At 31.7% G+C, this 16,986-nt stretch overlaps 2 protein-coding genes across 2 annotated transcripts; one reads left to right on the top strand and one right to left on the bottom strand.

Annotated features, from left to right (window-relative positions):
- Positions 1-7,892: 7,892 nt before the first annotated feature.
- Positions 7,893-10,500, top strand: LOC124840777 (cation/H(+) antiporter 15-like). Its single transcript, XM_047316892.2, has 2 exons — positions 7,893-8,897; positions 9,023-10,500. The coding sequence occupies exons 1-2, from the start codon at positions 7,893-7,895 to the stop codon at positions 10,298-10,300; spliced, it is 2,283 nt and encodes a 760-aa protein (XP_047172848.2). The 3' UTR covers positions 10,301-10,500.
- Positions 10,501-10,612: 112 nt separating this feature from the next.
- Positions 10,613-16,574, bottom strand: ATH9 (ABC2 homolog 9). Its single transcript, XM_047317001.2, has 11 exons — positions 16,366-16,574; positions 15,566-15,720; positions 15,302-15,427; positions 15,093-15,188; positions 14,863-14,963; positions 14,621-14,657; positions 13,464-13,682; positions 12,925-13,036; positions 11,761-12,032; positions 11,381-11,494; positions 10,613-11,182 (listed from the first exon to the last, which is right to left on the bottom strand). The coding sequence occupies exons 1-11, from the start codon at positions 16,541-16,543 to the stop codon at positions 10,967-10,969; spliced, it is 1,626 nt and encodes a 541-aa protein (XP_047172957.1). The 5' UTR covers positions 16,544-16,574; the 3' UTR covers positions 10,613-10,966.
- Between the last annotated feature and the right edge of the window lie 412 nt (positions 16,575-16,986).

The following is a 16,986-nucleotide window of genomic DNA, read 5'->3' as shown; positions in this document are numbered from 1 at the left end:
TAATGGAATGCAGGTGTCAGCAGATGAGCGGACGTTCGTTTGAAACAAAACTGATTTTCTGAAATTTCGTGTCACACTCTCTGCATGCACTATTCTTCTCCAAAAATCTGATATTTCATTTCTCCTTCTCTCTACCGAAACTCACCATTTCTCTTCTCCGATCTCCATTCAGGCACCGTAGAAGCACTTCCGGCGTCCCAAGCTTCAGTTTGAACCGATTGGTTTCGAGTTCTGAACGGGTAAGTTCTTCTTGTCCTTAGCCGTTCGTTCTCGTACACATGCAAACCAAGTTCTTGTTGCATGAGTTCTTAGTTTCATTTTGAATCATTTTGGTCTATTGTTTAATTCTGGTTTGAAGAGTCGTTGAGCGTTGAGGGTAGAAGGAATTGTAATCAGGCGAACCGTAATCGGTTTAGGACGTTCGTTCGCGCTCAGAGGTAAGGGAAGCTTATCTAATTTAATTGTATGTTCGTTGCTCGTTCGTTGATAATGAATGTATGTTGTTGAGTGATTGAATGTATATAAAGTATGAATGCTGATATGATTGTTTATGTGGAATATGATTAATTAGTATGATATGCATTGTATGAAGTATGCAATTTGATTATGATATGGATTTATAAAGTTATGAAATTATGTATTGAGAAATGAGTTGAAGATAAATGATTCTGGTATGAAATTTCCACTATGAAGTTGTACGTTCGGTACTGAACAGTCCTTGACCGTTCGATGTTTCTAGTAAACTTGGTTGAAATTGGATTCTTTTATTTGGAAAGAATCCTAGTTAAGGACGAGCGTCTTAGTGTGGTAATACTATGCTTGAGCGTTCGACCAACGTAGTTACATCTGAGTATTCGATGATAAACTTAAACGTTATAAATGTATGTATTTGTATATTTAGTTATTTTTAAACGCAAATCCAATAGTATCTTATTATATTTATTAAGCTTTCTATTATAAATTTAAGTAGTGCTCGGTCACACCAAGCTTTCGAAATGAGTAGTGCTCGGTCTTATATCAAGCGCTTGTACTTGTTTATGGTCTGATCTATTTTGATGAAAATAGTGTTCGTCCATCTTCAGTTGAATTTCCCTCTACCGTGTTCGGTCATTGACTGACATTAGGTTTTTGTATGTGAATTCTTCTAAGTACCGTTCTTTAAACGTCTTTACGTGTCTACATTCATTGGTTTCGGCCTAGAGCCTTAGTACTTGACATGTTCTTTGAAGTGTTGGTTTGAGCTCACGAGAGTCAGTTCATTTAACTGATTCATGTTGTAAGTAACGTTCGTTCTTGTGTTCTATAATTGTACTCGGTTTCTTTCTCAACCTGACAGTAACCCTCTCGGTCTTATTCTATTCTGGAACGGGAGACTTCTCTGTCTCGTTCCAAGTGTTCATCCTCGTTCTGAGTGAAGACTGAACGTTCGGTATTTGATGTCCTTAATACTCCTTGAACAAAGATGGAATTTAAATGATTGAGAATGAAAGATGAAGAAAATATGAGATGGATGAAATGTTGTGGATTATGAACGAGCGTTCTGGGGAGGAACGACTCATGAATGAATATTGGAATTTGTAAAGTATGAATGTGGTAATGCTAAGCTGGCGGTTCATCCTGATGTTCCGTGAGTACCCGTGCTCATGTAGAGGAGGGTAGATCATGTGTGGGAACGACAGGAGGTCCTAGTCCTTAGGGGTACTTTGGACAGATAGGACTAACCTCGGGTGGCAGCTGTTGAGGGCATCCCAGTTACTACATCACCCGGGTGCACGAACGTCGTAGCTACACAGATTTCATACAGTCCGGACAGTCAGTCTAGTAGTAAGCCTTGCTTTAAACGTATTTTGAAATGTATCTTATGTGTTTGAATGTGAGAAATGTATGTTTATGCTTGAATTAAATTACATAAGCTTACCCTGTGTTTTTCCTGTATTGTCGGGTTTTGTACGTCTGTCCTTGTCATTGCAATGATCATCTGTGTGTCGGGTTTTTCCTGTGTTGTCGGGTAATGTCATTGCAATGATCATTAGACTGATCTGAATTATTATGTAATGTGATTATTCTATTATATAGTTTTAGACTGTATTTTTGAGATGTTACAATTTTATTCGAAGATTTAACTACAGAAACATAAACAGGTACCAAGAATCACAAATTACATATGAAATTGATCATCGAATATATTATCAACAAATATTTTCATTTATAACACAAATTTTAATTTATCAATTAATCATATTAACAGTTTAGTTAACAACAAAAGTATTTATAGATAATTTAAATTTTGAAATTTGTTAATAAATTTAGATTTAATGGTAACGTAATGATCTTTAGTTGGAGGAAAAATTTCAATAGAAAGTAACCTTTTTTTGGTGACATTGGTTTCCAAAAGGTAAGACACCCAAAAATGACAAGGGGGTTATAGGCCTGTATTTTTTTTATGGGTTATGAGTATAAAATTATCCAAATTATCCTAGTAAAGTAAAGAGGTTGAAGAAAGTGTTATTAAATGTTAGACATCAAGCCCAAAAGATATTTTTAAGAGGAATTAATAAATTTTGTATATAATGTATACTATAGTAGTAAATGAAATAATGGATCAAGTCAGAAGACTCATTGTTTGATATTTAAGGTTGATTTCGACTTGAATAACCAAATAAATATTTAACTTAGGAAGATGACGATCCCTGTGTCATTATAACAACAGTTAGTAGTCATCTCAACTTCTTTTTAATGTTCTTAGTTTCGACGAAATAAATTTTTTTTGAAAAATTACTAAAATGTAGTTTTTTTATAGTTTATACAATAAAAACATATTTAACTTATAAAATTAATATATGTTAAATGATGTTAATAATATTATTTTAAAAAACTTAAAATCTTTATCCAAGAAAATATCTACAATGATAAAACAATGATTTCGTGATACTTTCCCACTCAAATAATATTATTTTTTATTTTATATGGAACTGTCTTTTTTTATAAGAAAATAATTTCTTAAATAAATAGTATATTGAGAACAGTAAACATGTTTTTGTAATTTTGCTGGACTTCTCATCGTCCTTAATGAAAAAAAAAAAACTAAATCTCACTTGTTAAACTCATACCAATATTTTATTGACAATATAATATTTTTGCTAAGTTAAATTATATTTGAATATAAATATTGGAGTATAATAGATAACTAAGTTAATTAATTAAAAATTATTAGTGAAAACACATTGACGCATTTCTTTACTTTTTTATTATAATAAAATTATTATTATTACTACTATAATTATAAAATTAAATATGGAATTATAAATATTTTTTATAAGTTATTTCATAATTAAAAAAAATTAAATTTAAAAAGATTATTAAATCGGAAAAATGAAAAAAATTAAAGAAGCCATAAAATCAACGAAAATAATAATTTTAATAAAAAATTAATTAAAAGATAAAATTATAAAACAATTTTTTTAATTTTATCTTGATTTAGTTACTGTTTAAATTTTTATTTTTATATATATTTTATTAATTATTTACATGTGATTTAAACCAATCTAAGGACAACCTAGTTACATCCCTTTCATATCTTTTATGGTACTAACATTCATTCATTTCCACCTTCCTACCTATTCATCTCACATTATATATTTTAGAAAAAAACTGAATGTATGTGACCAATTGCTATTCTTCAATCCTTATAAAATAAGCCCCCTTATTAACTCTTACATTTTATTTGTAGTTTTTGTAAGCTCTATTTCAATAACTGGGAATTAATTATAAATGTAGATGGTATATCATAAATTTACATGATACTATTTTATAGAATTTATTATATCAATTAAAAATTATACTTTTATTTTATAAATACATAAATTTTTTAGATAATACACATTCTAAGTTTTAAACTTAATTTAAACGGTTACTTTTTCCTTTAAAATTAATTATTTCAACCATTTTTTTAAATTTTCTTTACCATATTTTTTTCATGTTATTGATTAAAATATTATTCTCAGGTCCCACAAATTAAAGAAAACATTTGAAAAATTAACATGAAAGCTCTATTTTAAATGAATAAAAAAGATTGCAACATAACAGGAGAAGGAGATGGTGGTAATTGAATTGTTACCAGAAAGATAGGTGAGACATTTATAGAACATCATAATTAGTTCTGTCAGATCTTCAATTGTCAACTGTGGCGGCCTAAACTACCAAAAAGTCTTTTAACATGTATACAATTTAATTTTTTTAAAACAAATATTAACAATTATAAATTAGGGTTAAATATGTTTTTAGTCCCTAAACTATTGGCCGTTTCTGGTTTTCGTCCCTCTTCCAAAGTAAGGTACAATTTGGTCCTCATTCTTTAAGAAAAACGTTTGTTTTAGTCCTCAAAATTTTGTTTTTAGTTCTCGTTTTAGTCCTCAAAACGTTCGTTTTTTCGACTAAAACGAACGTTTTTTAAAGATTGAGGACTAAATTGTACCTTACTTTGGAAGAGGGACGAAAACCAAAAACGGTCAATAGTTTAGGGACTAAAAACATATTTAATCCTATAAATTACTATATATAATGAAATTGTTAAAATTTCTAAACATTTAGATCATGTAGTATTTTTGTAATTTAAATATACAGTAACTTGTTTAAAACTATTTGACGAATTTTGTTAAAGTCAGGTTTTTGTAAATTTTACTCATTCCATTTAAAAACAATTATTCATACAATTTTAGTAACAATTATCCAAAAATTTTAGACATCCTGTCTCTTTTTAATACAAACTTATTGTATTCATCATTATTAATTATATAAGAATATTGTTGAAAAGAAGATAAAGAAAAGTAAAAATAAAATTATTTTAAGTAAACTTTTTAAAACAATACCAGAAGTTAGGCTAGTAAGTTATTTGGATAGATTCAATTTATAAGGAGAATTATGTAGTAAGTTACATTAAACCATTAGTTAGATTTTATATTTGAAATCGAGATACGTTGAAGTGGAATAAAATGAACTTTGACTTTTGAAAATATTTGAAGTTGTTGTCAATTTTTTATTTATAATTATTAAGATGTTTATTAAATCTTTGTGGAATATAATTTTGATAATCCTGATGTTGCTAAAAGGTTGGTTCACTCAAAGTTACAAATAAATTTAAATACTTTTAATTTAATTGATATATATATATATATATATATATATATATATTGGTTTATAATTTAAAGAGTGTATATTTTTTGATTGAGTATCTAGATTATTTGAGTGGTATATTTGTTATTTTGTATCATTATCTTACTTATTTATGTATAAATGTTAAGAAATAAAAAGTTTTATATCTAATATAAAATAATATTATGATTAATGTAAAATGATAAGTGTTTTTTTTGTTTTCGTTGATAATGAGACAATAAAGATAATCAACGATGATGACGAGAACAGTTTCACTATTATTTGAGAAAATATTAAAATATATGACGACTTTCACTCAATTATGAGAGTGATATATTATATGATATATTAAAATTTTAAACATTTAATAGATAAAAAAATGTAATAGATATTTAATTAAAATTATTTAAATGTACAAAATTTAAAACTTAGTTAAACCTAAAATATTTTAGTACTATAAAATCAATTGCAGCAATATATATATATATATATATATATATATATATATATATATATATATATATATATATATATATATATATATATATATATAATATGAAGAAAGAAGTTAGCGTTTTGAAGTAAATCAAAGTTCTCAGTGCTATAATTAACACACAGCACTTTTATATTGTGAGTAAATATATTATGAATATTTTATAATGAAGGTGATTATAGTGGGATTGTTACAACATAAAAACAAAAGATATAAAATTGGTGTTAATTATAAAAAGAGAGTTTAACTGAAATCTTGAATAATACAAAAGATAAATTCGATAAAATACAGAGAATAAAAAGCAATTTCAAATGTAATATTATCTCCATCATACAAATGTAACGCAGACATCTTAGTAAACCATTAATTATAAATTTATTAAGTTATCGTCCATCTGTTTATATAATCTATTCAATTTGATTTATATATGTTTAACTTTATTCCTAAATTACTAAAAACTCTAATTGATTTTTAATTAGCATCAATTTGGTCCTCTTGTCATCATATGGTTTGCTAACATCTTTTGTCTTAATTGAAGAAAGTTGATGATAATTTTCAAATTAATAGACTTAATTAAGCTTTAATGTACAAACTAAATTAAATAACAATACAAATACGAAGACTAAATAATTATTTTATATAATTATTGACTAAGCATTCATTAATATATAAAATAAGACTAATTTATAATTTATATATATATATATATATATATATATATATATATATATATAAAAGTAATTTTACCATATAACTTTTGGGAATTAAAATAAATTTAAAAGTTCGGTTTTTATGATAATATCAAAACAGTGCAGAGATTTCAATATGATAGAAAAATGATAATATGTATTACAAATTTTACATTGATCAGATATAAACTAATATACCGTACAAATCTTTAAGGTTAGTTTTATGATAACGGATTAAATTTAAATCCACATTCTTAATAAACATTTAACATTATGTTCTCACATGATTTCATTAGTGTATAACTGATGAGATAGAATTCTCAAATATATTACTTATTACAAGAATAACTATCATACATTTAAGCTATATATTAATATTTATATTATCATTATTATTATTATTATTGATGATGATTACTACCGTTATCTATCTGAAATTACTGATATTAGTAAGCACTGTCTAATTTAAACGGAGGCAGATATATAATTATTGACTATTTTCTATATAAGTTAGTTTTTCTTATTGGCAGTTAAAAGTAGGTTTTAGGTAGGGATTAGAAAATCCAGAGGTATAACAGCTAAAAGAATCGTTGAAGGTTGTTTACTTTCTTCATAGGAAATGGACAGAAATAGGGAAACAGTTAAGACTTTGCAATGGATTTCTGAGATTCCAGAAATAATGTAAACCCTAACATCAAACATGACATGTCTGTGCTTCAATTCATCCCCTTATCATTGGGTGATTAATCTATGTTGCCCACAAAGATGTCTATAACTTTCTCTACAAACAAAAAGTAGAATATATTGAGACTTCAAAGGAAAAGCCATTACATCATCACAATCACAAACATTATTTAAAGCTTGATTTACTTGTTAAAAGAAAGCAGCTATGATTGATCCAGGAACGGGAGATCAATACTTAAAACGACGCGTTACTACAGGATGTTACGATGTAGATGTCTCAAATGCCAACGACATATGGAAAAGTGAAACCGTCCTGTTCTTTTACCTTCCTACCTTGGCAGCCCAAGTTGCTTTCATGTTGTTATCCACTCGTATTTTGTACTACATCCTCAAACCCTTAAACCAACCACGTCTTGTTTCTGAGATTTTGGCAAGTGCATCATCTATTCCTCAGTTTGCTTCTTTCAATGCTCGTATAGTTGCATCTCAATCGTGCTCCATGCTACATATATACACATACATGCATGATTACAAACAAAACAAAATTTAGATGTGGTAGTTCGGTGCTTTTGGCATTCATTTTACCTGATAATACACGTATGATAAAGGTTTGACTTAAATGAACGATGACAAACATTATTGAGAATTCTAGTTAGAGAAAAACATCTAGAGAAATGTATTTCCTGGATGAAGGAAAAAATCCTATATACAGTTAAATCGAAGTTGTTTGTAATTTTTCCAGTCAGAATTGTAGTTTTATTTTGAGAATCATGTAAAGGTTTGTATCAAATGATTATATTATAATTGCCACGATGAAACTTTACAGAAATTGCATTTTACACTGTGATTAATTTGTGGGTAATTGTTTTTAACAGATGGGTATTCTGATAAGTCCAGAACTATTTGGATCATCAGCTTTATCTGAGGTTCTCACCCCTTTGAAGTCAATCCTAACAACTGAAACAATATCATACGTGGGACTCATTTACACTGTCTTCCTGGCTGGTTTGGACATGAATTTTGACACAATCCTACGAGGAAGAAAGAAGGCCACAAGCATTGCCATTGCTGGCGTTTTGATTCCAATGTTGTGTGGGGGTATCATATATGCTTTGGCTCTAAAAATGTACAAGGGACCTCCAGAGTATTGGGCAAATTACGACACGCCAAAGGCTTATATGTTTTGGACCTTAATTTTGAGTGTCACAGGTTTTCCTATGGTTAGTCACATTCTTGCAGATCTCAAGCTCCTCTACACGGGACTTGGCAGAGTGACCTTAACAACAGCCATGATCAGTGACTTCTATAATTGGGTCATGTTTGCAATGTTGGTTCCATTTGCCATAAACGGTGGAAGTGCCATCTACGGCGTGCTGAGCACTATAGTTTATGTGCTTTTCTGCTTCGCTGTTATTCGTCCTTATTTGGTGGAGATAATAGTGCGCAAAACCAATCAGAATGAGTGGGACAATAGTGGGTTGTTCATTGTGGTCATGGGAGCGTATGCTTCTGCAGCGGTCACGGATCTGCTAGGGACACACCCTGTTGTTGGGGCTCTGGTTTATGGAATCATGATACCTCGTGGTAAATTTACCCACTTGCTCATAGAGAAGTCAGAGGATTTTGGAGTTGTTTATCTGGCTCCATTGTTCTTTGGTAGCTGTGGCATAAGGCTCAGAGCAATATATGTCATAAAAACTCAGGGTTTGGGTTTGGTGCTGTTCATTTTGCTCCTCTCAATCCTTCCGAAGATTTTAAGCACTGTAATAGCCACTCAGTTTTATGGTATGCCTGTTCTTGATGGTGTGTCTATTGGACTGCTAATGAACACCAAAGGCATCCTACCAATCTTAATGCTCAACAGTGCCTGGGACAAACAGGTATCAAGTAATTTCATTGTAAATTGTTTGCTTTTATGGATTGACATGAATATTGAAAACAAAATACTGCAAAACACTCATTAATCATAGTTGATAAATGACCATTATTTTTGTTTTGCTATCAGATTTTGAGTGTGGAGTCCTTCTCAATTTTGACAATAGCTGTTCTAGTAATGACCATGATGGTGCCTCTTATCATCAATGCTATATACAAGCCAAGAAAGCTATACAAACAAAATAAACTTAAGACCCTACAAAACTTAAAGGCCGAAGCAGAGTTGCGTATATTAGCATGTGTCCACAACCCTCGGCAAGCCACAGGAATGATCAACATCCTCGAAGCATGCCACACCACAAAACTCCCCCCTCTACGTGTGTTTGCACTTCAGCTTGTTGAACTAACTGGACACACCGCTTCCCTTTTTGTTTCCCATGTCAATCAGCTCAACCAACAGCAAAGTGGTGGTGAACAAGCCCTCACCAAAGCACAGCAAGACTTGGAGAGCATCACAAACATTTTTCAAACATACGCAGCAATAAATGAGAACAGTAAAGTGGATACCATTGCAGCTGCATCCTCCTATTCAACCATTCACGAGGACATATACAACTTGTCACAGGAGAAACAAGCCAATCTGATTCTCCTTCCTTACCACAAACAATCAAACATAGAAGGCATTCTAGAGACATCCAACACTGCATTCCAAGAAATAAACCGCAATGTGATGAGAGATGCACCATGCACTGTGGGAATCTTTGTTGACCGTGGACTTGCCTCATTGTTCAAAGTGAACTTGCGAGTGGTTATGGTTTATATCGGTGGTCCTGATGACCGTGAAGCCTTGGCTGTTGCATGGAGGCTGTCAAAGCATCAAGGGGTACAACTATCTGTGGTGAGGATCCTTATGTTTGGTGAAGCTGCTGAGATTGATGTTATGTCACATGTTGAGAATCATGGACTATTATCTGTGGTAGTAGACAGTGAGAAGCAAAAGGAGTTGGATGATGAGTATGTGAGTGCATTCAGACTGAAAGCAGTGAGCAATGAGGATTCTATAAAGTATTCAGAAAAAGAAGTTCGAAGTCGTGATGATATTCCTGAGGTGCTCCATGAGGTTGACGAAATTGGTTATGATTTGTATATTTTAGGACAAGGGGGAGGTAGGAACTGTTTGATATTAACGGAGTTGATGAAATGGACAGATTGTCCGGAACTTGGTGTCATAGGGGACATTGTGGCATCCAATAACTTTGGTTCAAGCTCTTCACTGCTTATTATACAGCAATATGGGTGTGGGGGAATGGTGTTTGAGAACAGTAATACCACACAGAAGCCTAATGAAGTAGTACCGTCAAACATTGAAGACGGGCCAGTTTTTGTGAAGGTAGAATGGCATCAGTAATGGTTGTTTATTGGAATGTCACTTGCTTGGGTATGGCTTAGGCGATAAACAACTGTTTGTAAGGCTGAGTCCTTTGTTTGAGTTAGGTGAAGAATTAGGAGAATTGTTGACTATGAAAGTAAAGTCAATTTTCAAACGTTTAATCTTCATGTCAATCTTTTTTTCCGACAAAAGATATAGGAGGAGCAATTCTAATAATAAAAAACATCTTTATTATCAAACATGTTATCTTCATGTCAATCTTTATTTGTATATTACTACTGTTTTTCATGTAACACAAGAAAGAAAGCATGTAGAATAGCCATCCGAATAGACCCGAAAACAACCATTGAAACTGATGTGAAAAGTCATCTATATATTTCACAGTTTCCCCATACATTAATGGGAGTTTACAACAACATTCTGCGTCCGCCCACATGAATACAGTAAAGGCTACAGACTAACACAAGAAATACTTGCTCCTTTACTTTCACCCTCTTCGACCAGTGCATGTTTTTGAGATTTCAAACTAAGAAAACCAAACAAGTACTAAAACCAATTCGTCAATCCGCGCCTCAAACATAGGTTACATATTGTGAGGGAATTTGTGACCGCAGACACAAAAAATATGAGAGCTTATTTTCCAAAAGAATAAAATGTAGAAAATAATGAGGCAGATTAATTCTTCTATAATGGTTGGTTAGACCAAGACAAAGCCTTTCTTAGTTGTAAAAGCCACAAGGCCACCTGCATTCCCCAGAGTCGTACTTCTAGCAAAATCTCATCCAATTTAACGTTTAACCATGTTAAAAGTGATTTGCTTTTCAACATCTTTGCTTCAATGACAGCCTCCGAAGAAACCTTTCCAATGATAAGAAAAGTCTCCAAAGATGATCCCTGTAACTGATTATGATACCCAAAAAGAAAAAAAATTATTATACACAGACACATCAAATAGGTATTGCTTCAATTGTTATTTTCACTTCTGTGCGCCGGACTGGATATTTTACAATTAGACACAAGCTACATTTGTTTGAAGAGTATTCATCAATGAATCACATGGCATGCAATGTAATAAATGGAAACCACAGTTGTATTTACCAGAGAATTATTGACCGCTCGTAAACAATCATTTGTCTTTAGCATTAGCAGAATCACACGCGGTAATCGCCTTAAAAGCTCTGAGATTTGATGGAAATATTGAGATGCGTACATCTGCAAAACAATTAGGAGAGTCATTTTTTAGCTTCTTTTCCTTCAAGGGGCATGTTAAGCAAGGAAATTTGACCATGCAAAACCCTAAACCCTAAAAACAGACTAACTTCTTATACTTAGTAAAAGGTGAACAACGTTGTAGTTGGCCATTTTTTTAAAACAAGTGCTTAAACTGCAGATCGCAGGATTCAGGATACAAAAAAAAAATGAACCTGAGACTGAAATACAAACTCTTGCGAAAATTTTCCCTTAAACTATATCTTTACCTGCAGTTCTAATCGTTCACTCTCATTTCCCTGTATAACTAAATGATCCATAGATGGGTCAACAACTCTATTCCACGGCCTCATCGTTAGAACTCCAGCGAAGAGTGCATATAAATCCTCCCCAGCTCCCAACTTTGCACTATATTCTTTGATTGCATTAACATCAGCAAATACCAACCCCTTCCATAGTGAAGCATAATTAGTTCTTGTTTGGAAGTCAAGCTCTTTATAGAGTCCATGGTCTAAAAGGATCAATTGTGGTTTTCTCCTGCCTATATGAGAAATAAATATCCAAATTAAAAATATAAAGAAAAACTCGTTGCATGAAACCAGCAATGCAGCTATTAAAAATCAAACAAGTTGGAGCCAGAGGTGAGCAAACAAACCAAAACATTAATGGAATAGAACAAGAGTATAGATATTTATGGAGAGTAGATATCTGCATTTAGATGATTGATAATGTAAAGCATGCAAAACATTATGGTATATGCAAATTGAAATTGCATATTTATTAACTTCGAAATCAGAAATGGTAATTCAATACTTTTGTTAACAATTGAAAGAAACAACCAATTTTCAGAATAATATCATTATCAAATTGATAATCACACATTTACACATGCATATCAACTTTCAATTTTAATCTAAAAAGACAGCCTGGGATGGTATTAATCCTTCCGCAGTCACATTAACGTCCTAAATATCTCTGAAAATAACAGTGGAGAACTATTAATGCAGCGTGCTCAATGATATTTTATTAGTATAGTCTTCAAATAACATTTTTTAATGCCAACCATAGCTATTTATTTTTCCTTGGAAACTAAAAAAGACCCCCAAATCAAATCAAAGGATTTGCCAATGCCACCATAATTCTAGAAAACAGATATGAATTGTTCATCCCATATTAAATGAGTACTTGAAACTTTCTCTTGGAAAAGCCAAATTTAGTTGGTGCAAGCTTTTGCCCACAAGATCCAGATGTTAAGGGTGACACCATCTCATACATGAGAAATTTATAGATTATTTTTTTCTTTCTTGTGGTTGCTAAATTAGAAAAACAGTAGCCTAAATGATTTAAAAAAAACAACTAAACCTAATTCTGGGCAATAACTGGTAGAACATAGTTATAGATCGGCAAGGAAGGTGAAGGGAAGGAATAATTACCCCAAATGCTAGCTTTACTGGAAGGCAATGGGCGAACCAACAAGTTAGCAGCATGAGGATCACAATGCACAAACCCATGCTTGAACATCATTTCAGCAAAAGTTTGACTAACCTGCAAAATGTTGATCAGATTTTACTAAATTACTTAATAAATGAAAGGGAGCCTTGGCGTAACAGTTGAAGTTATCACATGTGACCAAGAAGTCACAGGTTTGAGTTGAGAATCTTGAAAATACAAAGAAAAGACTGTCTACCATACAGTTCAAACCCACACAGAGATCGGGCAATCCTGCGTGCAGGAGCTTTATGAGTTTGTGGGTGGCCTTAATTTTGCCTATAAGCCACATATGGAATGAAACTAATTGCATGAGGCAGCCAAAATGCTCATCATGAACTCCCTCAACTAAATTTACATATATTACCGTATCAAAGATATCTCAACGCATACAATGAAGTTACAAAACAACCTACACACTATCAACACCTATTGTTGATCGCTGTACGAGTGTCTATAATGAAGCCCATAAACATGAACTTACCAATGTTGAAAGTTCATGCAAGTTGATCCCAAGTTTCTGAATGGTTTTTACATCATTTACATAAGCACCGTCCATGAATTCCATTGTCAGCAGCTTCGAGGTACTCAGGTTCCAATATACTTTTGGCGCATATACATAATTTGCAATATGAGGAGACAATTTGTGGAAGTTATCCAAACATCTCTCACTGTTCTTTGCCTCAGTTAAAAAGTCTAATTCCTGCAGTAATAATGTTAGGAAAGTAAATAGAAAACAGGGAAAAAATGAAGAAAATAAAACAGAATCTAATAATGATGAATGAGAAACATAAAATTCCAAAATCCAACATATCTCAAAGCAAATTTTACGAGTAAACAAATATTAATCATGCTAGAACATCATATCTCGTAGCCATAACAATTGAGGTATGGTTATACATGTTTCTCGAAATAATCTTACGCAAGCAAAATATTGTGAATGTCATGTCATGAATGAATAAAATATAATAAGGTTAACAAGATAAGTAAATACATTTTAGACAACATCTACAGAAAAACAGATAAAGGCTTTAATGCAATGTAATGGAACCAAATGAATTTATGAATGAAATTCAAATATTTGATCCCACCTCTGACCTCAAAAGACAATAGAGAAAGTCAATTGAAACTAACAGAAACTAAAGATAAGATTTAATCCTAACTTGAAACCTATAAAGTATGAAACATACCGGAGGATTATCAAACTTAAATCCACAATATTTTAAACAACATTTTCCAAACCAAAGAAAGAAGTAACATTTTACCCTACATTATTTTTCTTTTTAGGGGGGAGGTAAGCATAAAACCTTGGACTTTTCCAAACCTAGGTTTTCTTTGACCCCTGTGGCTTATTTGTTAAACAATTTACATATTGGTTTGTTAAAAGGAAAATAATGACTTTGCTTATTAATATGATCATAATATAATTGAATTCAACATGTATTTAAGGTTCCTGACAAATTTTGGTTAAATGATTTTAACTATACATTCACTTTATTCCAACACTAAAGGAGTACATAACCATAATAAACAACGAAATCAATCTTGAAAGTTAAACCAGTCCACTAAACATAATACACTAAATGAGCATGGCTATATGTTTAGGCATACATATTGCTTCAGAGTTAAATATCAACTTGCCTTGGGCAAACTTTCGCTAATCTCATCAATCAACCACCTGTAGACAGAAGTGAACAGAACATTACTAAACGATCAGTACATAGCAACCTATAGAAACTGGGGACATAAAAACTATAGCTATAGAGACAACGTAGACCATTCATTTTTCCAATAATTAAATGCACTCGTCCATCAAATGGATTTTAAAACTTCCCAAAATAATGATGATGGTAATTTCACTGCCAATAGTATCAAAGCTGTACCTATAATCAAAACTGGGAAAAAATCTGTGCAATGTGTTTACAACCAATTCCACAGTGGCATGATCAGCAGCTGCTGTATCAGTCATGTGAGTATGCTGAACCTGAAAATTCATTGATAGATACAAATAAGAAAAATAAAATTAAAATGAAGCATTAAGACTGACATAGAATCAAACTGATCCAAAATGCTCTTTTCACACATATAACAAAATATTAGCAATAAGCAGAACCTTGACAGCAACTTTTTGTCCATCATGCATGCGAGCTACATGAACTTGTGCAAGGGAAGCACTTGCTATTGGAACCGGATCAAACTCAGAAAATATCTACATTAAAAAGAAAAACTCATTCACAGCAATAGACAAAATCAATCACCAAGGAAACTAACTAAACAAAAACAATGTCTTTGTCTATTAGGAATGAAACAAATAATATATACTTTATCTGGAGTATCACCAAGCTCTTTCTTGAATACGTTGCATACTTGCTCATAGGAAGAAACTGGACATTTATTTAGCATAGATTCCCTCATTGTCTGAACATATTCCTGAGGAACTAAATATTCCTGTAAATAAATAAATAATCAAACAACTCATCATTGCCTAAAGTGCAATAGATGGACAACAACAGAAATTAAAGAAGTCGATGGTCTTTGTATCTATTTTTCTCTTCAAAATCAATAGGAGGGGAAATCAAACCATACCAATTGCCCAAGATGTTGCCCAAGCTTGATATAAACCCCTCCATTCTTAAAACAAAGGTCTTGAAGCTTTTGTGCTGACCTGAGGTGAACTTCATGCTTGATTCTCTCCCTCTCAATACTCCCTTCCGGCAGTCCCCACAGTGAATATTCATAATCTTCAAATAAAACAAAATCATAACCAGCTTTAGTAATACTAGCTTCATTTTCAAGTGAAAAATATGTTTACTATCCCACACAAACAACACAATCACACAAATCATAATTGAGTAAATCACCACTTTGTCCTTGAAAGTTAACGGACTGTTACATTAATGTATAAAATTTAAGAAAATTCAAACTACTCTCTAAAGTGATCAATTGCTTCATCAAAGTCTCGAAATTTAACCGCTTATTATTATTTAGTCTCTAAACATATATAATAATATTATATCTTAAGTGATACATTTTTTGAATTTTTTATTAATTTGATTGTAGGAATGCAATTTCGTTAGTTTTGGAGACTGCTTTGAGAGCGCGGTAAAATTTGAGAAGCTAGAAGGATAGTTTACTCAAAAATCCATAATTCAGTAAAGAATCGCACATAAATCTAATTATTGAACCATTTTAGCCTAAACTGTAAACGTACATAAGTTTCCAACAAGTTCAATTGTCTTAAAACTAATCAGTAATCACGCTTTAGTAATCGATTTCATGAGGCGGAAAATTGAATTGGAAAAGCAGAAAAAAGACAAAAGGAAGGTTGAATAAGCGTTCATAGAAAGTTCTCGAGAACAAAGGAGGTTGAGTTAGATCGAAAGTACCGAAAGCAATGTTAGCAGCCGTGACCGCGTCGCGGAAGAGGCGATGTGGGACGGTGGCGCAAAGCTTGAGAGCCGTCTCGGGGTCGTCGGAAGTGGCAATGAGCGCCGTGGTGACTCCGCCGCCAACGGCAGAGGCAACCAGAGAGAATTTGGCACCTGCGCGCCATAACCAGGCCATGTTTGTTCGGGGGACTAATATGCCAATGGCATCCCTAATGTATCAAAGTGTAACGATATTAAACATGGGTATTACCGTAATAAGCCAGAATACGATTTAATCTATGTGTTTTATTTTGTTTGGTTTTTATTCTATATCTATAACTATTAATATTTAACTGTCGATAAAGGGATTGTTTTTTTAGAATTGATTTTGTAATTGATAAATAATTGATTTTTGTGTATACATTTCATTATTTATGTTGTTGTTATCATATATTAATTATTTTACCTTTTAGATTTTATAACTATTTTTTATAATTATTTTTTAAATATATATTTTTATAAGTTTAATAATTTTTTATCATAAGTTAAAATAAATCTTTCAATTTAATATTTATGAAATTAAATTACAATGTGCTATAATTTTATTAATTTTAATATTTATTTAATATCCTTTGTAAT

This window comes from Vigna umbellata, chromosome 5 (genome assembly GCF_029865625.1).
Source record: "Vigna umbellata cultivar VRB3 chromosome 5, Vumbellata_1.0, whole genome shotgun sequence".
NCBI classification, from domain to species: Eukaryota; Viridiplantae; Streptophyta; class Magnoliopsida; order Fabales; family Fabaceae; genus Vigna; species Vigna umbellata.
This window is presented reverse-complemented; position numbering and strand designations above follow the sequence as displayed.